The sequence below is a fragment of the Aphelocoma coerulescens genome, chromosome 4A (genome assembly GCF_041296385.1).
Source record: "Aphelocoma coerulescens isolate FSJ_1873_10779 chromosome 4A, UR_Acoe_1.0, whole genome shotgun sequence".
Taxonomy (NCBI): Eukaryota; Metazoa; Chordata; class Aves; order Passeriformes; family Corvidae; genus Aphelocoma; species Aphelocoma coerulescens.
Window position 1 is genome coordinate 7749158 of NC_091018.1, and position 12552 is coordinate 7761709.

The 12552-nt window shown below is 45.6% G+C and overlaps 1 protein-coding gene across 1 annotated transcript in view; it reads left to right on the forward strand.

Moving 5' to 3' along the window:
- The first annotated feature begins 244 nt into the window (after positions 1-244).
- Positions 245-12552, forward strand: part of HS6ST2 (heparan sulfate 6-O-sulfotransferase 2) — a 149446-nt gene continuing 137138 nt past the window's right edge. Inside the window, exon 1 of the mRNA XM_069015188.1 lies at positions 245-833. Coding sequence (XP_068871289.1) covers positions 322-833 — 512 coding nt within the window. The 5' untranslated portion in view covers positions 245-321. The remainder of the gene's footprint in view (positions 834-12552) is intronic.

Here is a 12552-nt window from a genome sequence, read left to right on the forward strand (position 1 = left end):
AGTCCCGCTGCACGTCCGGTGCCGATGCGGTCCCATTCCCGGTCCCATTCTCGGTGCCGGCACGGAGCGGCCGCGCGGGGCGGTCCTGGCGGGGGGCGGTGCCGGGAGGGGGCGCGGCCGCGGCGGGGCGGGCAGAGGAGTACGGAGGGGCCGGGCGCGGGGGCTGCCGGGAAGGGCCGTGGGCAGCAGCGGGCGATGGCGGCGGCGCGGGTGCCCCGCCGGCGGCGGCGGCGGCGGCGGCGGCGGGTCTGAGCGGGGGGGTGGCGGCGGCGGCGGCGGCGATGCGCGGCGCTCCCGGCGACGCGCGGCGCTCCCGGCACGATGGAGGACCGGTCCCACAAGGTGCTGCTGGCGCTGGTGATGCTCTTCCTCTTCGCTGTGATCGTGCTGCAGTACGTCTGCCCGGGCACCGAGTGCCAGCTCTTGCGGCTCCGCGCCCTCAGCCCCGCTGCCGCCGCCGACCCGTACCGGGCGGAAGACGAGACGCCGGCGCGTTTCGTTCCCCGTTTCAATTTTTCCGCCGGCGACTTGCTGCGGCGGGTGGACTTCAACATCAAGGGGGACGACCTGATCGTGTTCCTGCACATCCAGAAGACGGGCGGCACCACCTTCGGGCGGCACCTCGTCCGCAATATTCAGCTGGAGCAGCCCTGCGAGTGCCGCGCCGGGCAGAAGAAGTGCACCTGCCACCGGCCCGGCAAGCGGGAGACCTGGCTCTTTTCCCGCTTCTCCACCGGCTGGAGCTGCGGGCTGCACGCTGACTGGACCGAGCTCACCAATTGCGTGCCCTCCGTGGTGGACAGCAAGAAGGAGGTGCGGCTGCGGCCCTCCAGGTGAGGCCGTGTCCCGGGGGGCTCCCCGTGGATCCCCGGTCTGCGGCGGTGGCGGGGCGGGCGATGGCCCGCGGGGCGCAGCGGTGGCGGGGATGCTGCGGCGGCGGGAGGAGGAGGGAGCGGGGAGCGCGGTGTGACCCGATCATCCCGGCACGGAGCGGGTGACACCTCCGGAAGCCGCACCGGTCCGGGGCCACCGCGGTGGGTGCAGCGTGCCCCGAGCTCTGCAGAGCGAGCAAAACCTGCCCCGCTCCGCCGGCAGGAGGTGATGGAAGTGATGTCCCGCCGGCTGTCGCGATTGTGACCGCTGGTGGGGAGAGCCCGGGGGTGATGAGCCCGGTGACACAGGCTGGCAGCCTCGCAGCTCGGAGACCCCCGGAGCGGCTCTCGCAGGAGAGAGGGTGTTTCGGCTGCTTCCCCTAGAGCTTTTCTGTCTTTGGCTGTACAAAACTCCTACAGCTCCTGTGTACGCCAAGAATGAGTGTTGATTTTGGGAGTGTTTGTGAGCCACCGTATCTTCTTGGTACCTGAAGTTTGGCTTATGCAGATGGCGGCCTTGCAAAGTAAAGGTTACCGTTATGGCTGAGTTACCTGTAAATATTTGCATTGTTCTTCAGCCCTAACCTTGATTATTTTGTGTTTGCATTTTAAATTTTAGTGGCACTGCTCTCTCTTCATCCCTGGACCTTCCTTTGAAGTTGCCAAAACCGCACTGACCATAGCAAGGGGATTGCGTAAAAGCTGCCCCTGCTTTTCAGAAGCCCAGATGGTTTTTCCCCCTGAGCAGTGACGACCTCCTTCCTCTGCGCCCAGAGCTCTTTGATCAGAGCCTACCTTCGGTTGTAACAGACTGAGGAGCTTGTCTGTGGCTGTGCATGCAGCTGTACTGTGTAGCAGAACTGCTCAGGGTTTCCGTGTCTTTTCCCCTTATTTTGTGGGAAATTAGAAACTAGGATATTGCTCCTATTGCACTGTGAGACTAATGGCAGGTCCCTTTGCAAAGAGGCTGCTGTTATATATGATGCTATCTGAAGTCAAGTCTAAGCACAGATTCACTTGAAATACAAAGCAATTTCCTTCTAGAATTCCTTTTATATAGTGTGACACTACACTGCCATCTAGTAGGAAAATGCTTAGCATCATTATAATCCTGTACCCAAGGAGCAGCTCCTCATCAGACTTGGCTACTGTGATTCCTGCTCTTTTGTCTTCCCTACTGCTTTAAATTTTAATTGTCTAATTTTTGTGACATCCCATTTGCTAACATCAGGACCAATTCCTTGTCCACTGGGTGTATTAGCTTCCCGGTTTCAGGTTGCTGAGCCTTGCAGGCTATGTAGTTTATTTTACCTGTCCTATAAATATGTTGTTTGTCAGCAGAAATGGAAATGGCGTAACATGTGCTCTGTTTCTCTGTACAGCTTCCAGTAATACATGTTTCTCTTTCCCCAGAGATGAGCCTGGCCTGCAAAGCTGTAGCTGTGGGTCAGGGATTTCCTTCCTTTCCCAGAGACAGGTCTGTCTGTGCTTGGTCTTAGCTGTGCCCTCCAGAAAAATGTGAGGCTCCTTGTCCTGAACCCCACACCTGAGGGGGAAGGGAACATCAGGCTTGGAGAACTGGGATTTTGCCTGCAGCTTTTGGCTTTGTATTTTTTTTTTTCCTTTGTTGGATACTAGACATGCTTTCCTGAGTTGGAATGGAAGTGGTGCATGTACCTGCTGAGGAGTTGAGAGCAATGGTTCCTCATCCTGCGAACAATGTACATTGTCACAGCTGACTTCTGAGAGGTCGCTAGGACATGTGACTTGGGACTGAAGCCCGGAGAGAGGGAGGAAGATGAAGCTGTGATGATTTTGTGTTAGGTAGAGGTCTACTCTCTCAAAGCCTTTGAAATGATATTATACTTTTAATAACCTAATTACACAGCTTGCTGAATAGCTACAGTTATTCTCCAAAAAAATGTTTTGACAAGCAATTATTTGGACTGCAGCTTCTAAATGTTTAAAAAAATACAAGAAGAGAAGTTCTTAAGTGAACAATAGTCCTTTCAAGTCTTTCTGCCCATTTTAATACCTTATCTTTAATTTTAGTTTGCATTCTCAATTTAGCAGTGTTCAGCTGACAACTAGTTTATTAGCACATCTACTTACTGCCAGTAACAGACAGAAATTCTAAGCCCTTTCTGGGCAGATAAAAGCTGCTTTCAGAGCAGCAGTAGGTGTAGGTTAAGGGTGTCTAAGAAGGGAAGCTGTGCTAGTTCCAAGTGGAGTCAGCCTGGCCGTTCCTGAACTGAGGTTTTTAGGGAAAGGCCTGACCATCCTGGGTCATGTGTGCTGGTGGGAAGGGAAGGAAGTCATGGCCCTCGTGTGCAAATCTTGAGAGAAGGGGAAGCAACTTGGAGGAGTGCACAGCCCGTTTGGGGAGTGTTGTGAGGTCAGGGGGAAGGATTCAATCAGGAACAGAGAAGAATTTTCTCAAGCGAATCTTGGCTTGACAAGGGTGGGAATTCCTGCATTTATAGTTGAGATGATTGAAAAGTGAGACCTGTTGTAAGAGTGATTTAAACTCCTTGGCAGCTGCATAAAGCAGTCTATAGCTACTGTCTTGGGGCTGTGTAGCCTTGTCTGGAAATACCCAAATGTTCCATCAAACCTTTTAGCTTGCGCCTGTGTGTGATTACTTTGCACAGATGTTTGCCTTTTCAGGCATGGTGAGTCTACTTGTCAGATTACTGGTTACCTGGGCTGGTTGCTGGGGGCCTTTTGTTTTGTTTAAAAGTTGAGTCTTTGTTAGTCTGGAGAAAACTCTGTCCTGGACCATGCAATGCTCAGCACCAGGTACAGAGCATCTCTGTGGTAGGATCTGATGGGATGAGCCTGGAGGGTGTACACATGAAGAACCTTGCTGCCTGCAGCAGTCATCCTTCAGTATCTGCTCTTAATTCCATTAGTAGTCTGCCTCTGCTTTCTCTGGGAATTGCAGGTTTGGAGTGCAGATTCCTTCACTAGAGCAGTAGAAATGCTCAGGATGGCTGTTGTGCTTTACACAATCCTGAGATGGATTTAACACAGTGGTGCTTTCCTGTCTATGAGCATGTAGGTTCTCAAAACTTCCTTTCCTTTGTAATGGTGGCTCGTGCTCCTTAATAAGTACTAAGCAGATAAACAGATCTTCTCCTTCTTTGGTTCTTTCTTCCTCTGGAGGAACATGGTTCTCTGGGTGTGAGGGGAGGGATTTTTGGGTTTCTCTCCTTGGATCCCATTGGAGTGCATGTTCTGTATGCTCCTGTTCCTGTTTGTTTCCTGTTCCATCAGCCCTACTCAACGCTGCAGCATCCAGAAATCACAGGAGAGGGAAGGGGGAAGGTATAGGCAAAGTTGATGCTTTCAGTGCTCTGGATTTGACGCTTGGGAGGTGGGTGGAATGGGCCGATGGTGGTGGCAGAAAGGAGGGAATTGTCTCAGCTTCTTGGCACCAGTGGTGAGAAAGGAGAAATGTGCCTTTTCCTAGTAATGAGTGAGTGACTTGGGTCACTTGATTGATTCTGGAAGCCTCAAAGCTTTTGGCACACTGAACAGAGGCAGGATCCAAAGTAACTGTGCATCACAGTACTGAGATTTCTCTCAACTCTGGCTAATTATTGTGGGAAGTGTCTACCGAAGTTGTCTGTAGCAGTAAATCCAGTGGCACCATTGCAAGAAACAAAAGGCCTTGAGGTTAGACAGGAAAATGTAATGAGACATGGGAGCAAATACAGGTACCAGTGTTCTTAAGTGGTGTCATGACTTTGTCCCCTCGTTGGGTGAGAGATGTGTTTGTGGTTAAAGGTTGGACTGTATTTGATGTTCCTCCTGGATAGCATTAAAGGAAGGAGATGTTCCCTGTTGAAAGATGAACAAGCTTGTAGAACTGCCTCTGGAGCCAGAAAGTCTGAGATTGGAAGAAACTTCATGCTGCTGGTACTCCCCTGTTGGACCAGGTTGGTGCCTGCTGGCTTTTGGGAGGCCTGATGTTGGCACCAGGTTGTTGTGATGTGGGGCAGAAGCTGCTGGCAATATGCATGGGTGTTCTTATCTTGTCCCTGTGTGTTAGTGAAACCCTTCCAAGTTGAGTCTTACAAAAATCTGAAAAAAAAGTTGTGTTACAAGATCTCCCAGCAAACTGGAAACGCTTACTGTGCGTGTCTCTGTTGGCTGAACAGATTAATCCACATGCTCATGAAAATGTGGAGTCATCTACTTTGAGGTCTGCAGTACTGGGTCTGACTGAGGTGGGATTAGTTCAGTTTTCCCCACACTGAGTTTTCCTCATGGTGCTGTGTGTACGTAGCTACAAAGGTGTTGATAACAGTTTCCCAGTAAACTGCTTTGGTGTGGAGGGGGAAAGCAGTCATGTAGCACTGCTAGGGAGAGCAAAGTAATTTATTTGAAGGATTTGCTTCTTAGCAGCTGTTTAGTGTGCCTCTCCCTACTGCAGAGGTGATAAATGGCTGCACAAGTGGATGATCTCTGTGTTTCACCTGTAGTGGTGGAATTTGGGGAATAGTTAAGCTCCATAAATCAGCACTAAACCCCTTGTAGGCAGAAGAGATGCTTTAGGGTCCCATGGTGCCCCAAGACTTTGGGTGGATAATGGAGGCTGTGGCAGGAGGTGAACAATTTAAAACCTCTGGAGCTGGTGGAGCAGACAGCATTTCCAAGAATAGCACCCCTAATGCTGCTGCTTTGGGGATGAAGCCTGGGGGATTGCTCAGGGAGAGCAATTGCTCGGAGAGGGAACCAGCACGACTGAGCTGGAGGCTGTGAGCGAGCAGATGGGGTGACCTGCTGTAACTTGGTTTCTGGCCAGAGCACCAAGAGGGTGCCTGCCTGCCCTTGAAATACACATCACTGAAACTCCCCAGGAAAAATTAGGCAACAATTATAAAGCAAAAAAACCCAAAAAAAACAAAAACACCAAGAAAACCACCACCAAAACCACCAAACCACAAAGAAAACCCAGCCAAAAACCAGAGCTTTTGCAGAGATGCCGCCAGGCCTGAGTGACTCTGAGCCACTTCATTTGTCAGCAAGATTTCCTAATGACCATGCTTGTTTCGGCCTGGTGGCTGCAGGATGGGATTTGCACTGAATATTATCTTGCCACCTAGAAACATGCAGCTGCAGCAGCTGAATTTTCCTGCATGGCACCTGGTGAGACCAAAGCAGTAGAAGTAGTGGACCAGCCTACAGAGTAAAAAAGGGGTTTTGAGGGGAAAGGCAGGGATTATTTTCATAAATACAAGTATTTCCTTCACCTAATCCCATTACAAGGCCTAACCTTGAAAGGCTTGGTTATAAACTTAAGTTCATGGGATTTTTAGGTTTGGACTATAGGACTTGTAAAGCTCTCTAAATTGGTAATGCTGGTTTTGCAGATAAAGTGTTGGACTTCTTAAAGGGATTAAAAAATCATTTTCCGCATTAAGTCTCTTCAGTTCTCCTCTAAGTCTTTAACAAAGTGCAAATTGACTTCTTGTTATTTAAAAGTATATGTTTCCTACTGCCTTTTACTTTAAATTTGGAGAATTTTTTGTGGGTATAGAGAAGGCATTCATTGTTGCAGAAATAAACACCAGTGATTGCAGTAGAAAAAGAAATGAGGCACAGGTGTTATACCTTGAATTGTTTATTCCATATATTATCTGAGTTGGTTCTCCCTAAAGAAGAAAGTGGGAATTTGAACAGTTTCATGGTGCTGTTGTACTAAGACGTGATCACTTTTTATTAAAAAGGTACCTTTCTGCTAATTTTTCTTTTGTAATTTATAAATATTTAAGTTAAACTATAAATAAATGGCTCAACTGTATAAAAACAGCTTGTACCTCATGATCCCTCTTGATAACTTTATAACCTTTAATAATGGTTATCAAAGGCACTTGGAAGTCAGGCATTACCAGTAAGTTATTTTTATTAAAAGACAGATTTTTAAGTTTAACAAGTCGAGCATTGGTCCTGAGACATATTAACTGAGATTAATTTGTGCTTCATTTATTTAATATGAATTGTCAGGAATCATGTTCTCTACTGATGTAAATGTCAGCAAAAAGGACTTATTAGTAGATTTGACTGCTTTTTAAATTTAACTAGCAGAGATGCACTGGCATGCCTAAGAGAATTGGTCTGTTTCTCTGAACAGTTCAGTGCCTAATGAATCACTTCAATGTATTTTTCTGAAGGAAAGCAGAGCAATTTAAATGTGCGATGCATTGATTTACCTTAAATGGATTAGGCCTCTGTGTGCAATCCTTTGCATTAATTTACTTTCTCCACAACTGTAATAATAAAAGCAGCATTTCTGTATGGCATTGGCCCAAATTAGCTCACGTAACTTGCTAGAAAGCAAAAATAATTAATATGTGGCTGAAAATGGGATATTGGAATGGGTCTTCCTGAGAAGACAGTGGCTTTGGGAACTGCAGCAGGGTCCAGGATGCCTCTGGGTGCCATGCCAAGGGCAGAACCACTGGACTGGATGGAACTCATATCAAATGAACCTTGTGTCAAAGGTTTTCTTGACATTATTATGGAAAAAAATAATATGTATATAGATATCTGTGATTGGGTGCAATCTAAGAGATTTTGGTGATGTGGCCAGGTTTATTTTTTTAAATTACTGAAGAAATAATGCAAAAACTTCTAACTCCAGCATATTCACCTTATTTTATTCCTGCAGTAACTTTTCAGTCATCTATTCCCCTCCCATAAGGCTCAACCTGTTGAGCAGCCAAGCGGCCAGGTTGCAGAACTCTGGGTAATTCCTTTTTTAACCACTTTCCTGCAGCAATTGTGCCCAGGCTTTGTTTCACTCTGCAGGGATTACTGTGGGCAAGCAGCCCTCATCCATTTTTGGAATTACCCTTGTAGGCTTCTTACATACTTGTGAGGATTAATCTTGCTTTCCTTTCTCAATCAGTTAATTCCCATTGCTGGATAGCTGCCTGCCCAGATGTGAATATGCAGGAAAGCAAAGGGGTGGAGCATCCCCACCTGCTGCCTTTGTCCCTCGGGAGCCTGGTTCCTTGCTCCCAGTTCGGGGATGGAATGCTTGCCTGAACAGTGCCTGTCTGAGTCTGCAGCATCTTGGATGGAAGCAAAGCCGACCAGAACAGGAGATGTGGGACGCTCGTTTTCTATGGGATGATGGAGGCAGCATGGTGACTGGAGGGGGGGGGGGTAATGCCATTTCTGCCTTCCTCTTCCTCCTCTTCTTTTTCCTTGGCATCTGGCAAGCGTGGATTATTGTTTGTGATTGACTTGCTGATGATAGCAATTGTACACTGTGTTCTCGGACTAATACGGTAGCACCGAATTATTCGGGCGTTATTGAAACTAATCACATTTGTGATGAGTAATAAGTAGGAGACTTTGGTATTTATGAATAATTAACACAGTAAAGTTTTTCTTAGACATGAAGAAATGATTTAATTTCTACTGTGAACACTGTAAAATTAATGAAAGATAATTGCATTTGCTAATGTGAGACTAAGAAGCCAAAGCAATCTATTTTTTTGCATTTAAGTTCATATTGCTGATGTAAACAGCCAATGTAGAATTCCTTTAATATGTTTTCATTGGGTGGGACCTGTGTTTAACATCGACTGTGGTGGGCTATGTGGAAGTAGAAAGTCTAAACACTTAATTTGCTGTTGCCTTTTCCATCCACTCCCGTATATCTGGGTGGATAGTGAATATATGCATATAACAAGATAATGTTTCTAAGTAAGTGGCAATTAGGACCAGCTTTTTTTCTTCTTCCTTGACTTTAGTCTTCTTTCTCAGCTGTTCATGCTTTTAAAACCAGAATCCATTTAAACTATTATATACAGCTTTGAGTGAAATCTTTTCTTTTTTAGTCTTGAAAAAAAATCATTAGTCTTTAGAGGCCTATAAATCATAAGATCCATTAGGGGTGAGGCTCAAATCATGTTACTTCTTGCTTCTCAGCTGCTTATCCAACTCTGAAGGAGCCAAACTTTTGATGTAATATAACTAAATATATGCAGCTACGAGGGAGATAATCTTGCAGCATAAATGATTTTGCACATCTCCATAAGGGCATGAAGAAGAGTATGCCTTTCATGAGATCCTTGTAGCAAATGCTCCTAATTTCCCGTAATCAAAAGGATTGTGAAGTTTTGATGCTCTTAGAGGTCCAAGTAGCTGGAAGATCAATTGTGCCATAACTCCATTTTGTTGGCTAAGTTAAAACACTGCAAGGCTCCCAGCAATGGCAATCTGCTCATTCAGAGTGCTGTTTGAACTGTAGGATCCTTCGGCAGACGCCCAAATCAAGTGACTAAAACACTCTCTGCCACTGATTATTTTCTCCAGCCTTCCTTGGGTTCACAGAAAGCAACTATTTTAACCCCCTGTTAAGCAAAACCATGTTTCCTTGGTCAGAGCCAGAGAAACTGCTTTCGAGATTCATTTTCAGGGTAGAGCATTTCAGGGGAGAGCATTTCCTTCTGCCTGTGGGAAAGTTAGTCCCTGGACCAATCCCAAGCCATTCTGAGGTTGCAAGTTTTTTTTTGTTGTGGGTTCAGAGAAAGTTATTTGGAATAAGCTTATGTCCTGCTTAAGCAAAATCTCCCAGGTACTAACTTTATCATTTTTTGCCAGCAGTTAACTCATCTTGATAGTGAAGGTGCTGTGGGGGTTCTCCTCCCCATGGAGGAATTAAATAGGGCTGGAGGTGGGAGGAGGCATCTGTGCCTGCAACACTTTCAGAAGAGCAGCAGTTTTTGTTCTTCCTGCAACTAATTCCACCAACTGTAGAAAGAGAGAAAGATGGCTGTGTGGCTTCTGCCTTTCACAGAGCTGTTTGCTTTTCTGTGGGGTACTGGATCTAATCAGAACAGTGGTAGCACAGAGAAGGGAGAAGGCAAAAGCGCTCAAGGAATTGTCAGACACAACAGAATGTGCCTGCTGAGTGACTTGCAAAAACATAAATGGCATAAATTTTATAAAGTTTATATTTTGTGTCCATACATCTACTTGGCAGTCTTTGGGGAAATTATTACTTGTTATAATCTCTTTTCAAATCTAACTGTAATTTGGTTTACAGTTCCAATAAAACATATAGGCAATTATTTCTTTGCTTATTGTTCCTGGAACAGCTTCAGTAATGCATATTGGAGTATGCTAGAGTTTGGCTGAGTACTTTGAATTATTAATAGAAATGGAAGGCTGTATGCTAGAACTGACCGTTGTCCAAGAAGATGAGAAAGAAAGTCTGATAGATATGGAAATAAAATCAAAAATATAAAACAACTTCTCAAAGGCAGCAGAAGACAATGGTGCAAGAACTTCAAGGCACTGACACATACTCAATTTCATGTAGCAGGATGCCTTTGCTTCACTTTACCATTTCCCAGGGAAGGATACAACTTTCATAGGTAAGTAACTACAGGTTTGCTCTTTACTCCTTTAATTCTTGTGTGCTGCAAGTCAGTCTCTGGTAAGAGAAAAAGCTTGTGTTGGCATCGTCACCCCCTTTTCTCTTTTCCTAAGTGCACATCTTTAGCCAAAACTTCAGTAGTTTGGGTTTTTTTACTTTGGTGATTTCCAATAACTTTAAGTCTTTAGGTCAATAAAATATGGGGTAGAATTTTTGCTTTCAAATAAAGCTAACTATAAGGGTCAGTTGTTTGTCTTTCAGGTAGCATGCTGCTGTTGGGGTCTGTATGCTTGATTCTGGTCTGCATGAAAGAAAAGTGGTACACAAACATGAGAGTGGGATTTGAGAAGCCAGGGCATTACACCTGGGATGAGTCCTGTCTTCATCACCAAGTCTGTCATCTCCTCTCAGCCACTGCCTTGTCTGTGTAATTCAGCTCTTTGCATTAGGATATCTTTCCATCTGTATGTAGCATAAAGGATGTTGGATTTCCTGGGCTGACTGCATGTAGTAGCTTTGCTGCCTATGTGTGACTAGTCCTAGGTAGAAGTGCTGGAAATATTTGTGTTCAGTTTGAATTTAGGAAAGCTGTAGTGTTCAAGTATAAAACCAATGTGCTGTAGTGACAGGTGACTCCAGCCTGCTATGTATGTGCTGGTGTCCTGGGAGGGTTGTGGCCTTCCTTCCTTTCCCAGGAAGGGAAGAGGGAAGCTCCCTGTCTACATGGCTGCTGGTGTGGGGTCACACCTCTCCTTGCTTCTAGGCCAGAGCTCTTGCATGATCTTGTTTTCTCCCCTTTTCATGGACGAAGCAGTGTACAACTCTGCTCTTTGAAAGGAACAACTTAGGAAGATCCTAAGCCTGCTTGTCCTAAAGTAAGATCTAATCATGCCCTAAAAGTGTATTTGTGAACCTGGTGCTCTGAATTATAGAAGGGTTTAGTGAAAAAAGCCGGGACCTGCCTTTTGAACAGGAGACATTGGCTATCTGACACCAGGTGTCCTGACCAAAGCCAGTAGGGATGAAATTGCTGTGCTTTAAGCTATTGCTTTGTCTGGTGGCTGTCAAGGCTGCAGCTGCTCAGAGTGGAGGGGACTAGACCATCAGAATGCACAGTGGTAGCAGAGACCTAGGAGAACCTTCAGTAAGTTGATACAAGACTTCCTTCATAAGTCAGTTCATTGTATCTCTTAAACTCTGTTAATTTGCAGAACTATCCTGTATTGCCGTTTAAGTCAGCCCTTCTTCAGATAGACCCCAGGTGAGCCCATAAACATAACTAATGGATTTTGCAAAGCAGAGTTATGAAAGCCTTTTTTCATCCCATTTCCAGAGAAGAGGCATAAAGCAAATGAAAGAGTAGTTGCACCTGCAGCTGCTTATCCTGAGATGAGCCAGCCTTCTACTGGCTCACTTTCCATGCTGATGGTTGCATTTTGGATATCAGTAGTGTTCTGGGTTGGAATATGAGCACTCTCAGAATTTTATGGATAGAGACAACTTCCTCACTGAGTTAGATTTATGGGGTAGTGCTGATAATACCTGCTGGAGATTGGAGCTCACAGTTCCTAGCACTGATGCAGAACAGCTGAGCAAGAGAGCAGTGGCTAGGGGTGAGTTTTGACTGGGGAACAGTTCTGCAAGCTGCTTTACCACCCAATATTTTGTGGCATAGTTAACATGCTACCATGTGCAAGAAGAAATTGCAATTTTGCTAGAAATACAGTCAGCAGAAAATACTGCACAGGAAATATGTTAGTGTTGCTCTGTGTTTGGAATTACTGAGCTCTTTGTGGCTTGCAAGGATGAAAGTGTGTTAGTAACTATCTTTGTGAGCATGGCTAAGTGCATTTGGCATGGGGTTTGGTACAATACAGCTTTTTGAAAAATCTGCCATAAATATTTTTAAATTTATTTATTGGGACATTTAAGTGAAGGCATGTAATGGTGCTGGTATTTCTGGAGATGGGATCAGAAGGAGGTTGTGCATCACTAGGTTTAAGAGGCACACAAACTATGTCTTGTCAAGCCTGAACTCTGTTGTGTTAACAAAACTACTTAAATATATTGCTGAAGCATAGAGTCAAAGTGTTTAAATTTATTGCTCAGGGCTTTGCAGAATAGGGATCAGTAATGGTGTCAGCACCTTTTGTTGCCCTGGAGTGGTGAAGTTTTGTGCTCTGCAGACTTGGGATTCCATGTGTCTTTGCTGTTTGGGATGCCAGCTTTGCCCTGCTGTAATTCTTGTTGTCTTATACCTTGGGACTGGTCAGTGCTGCA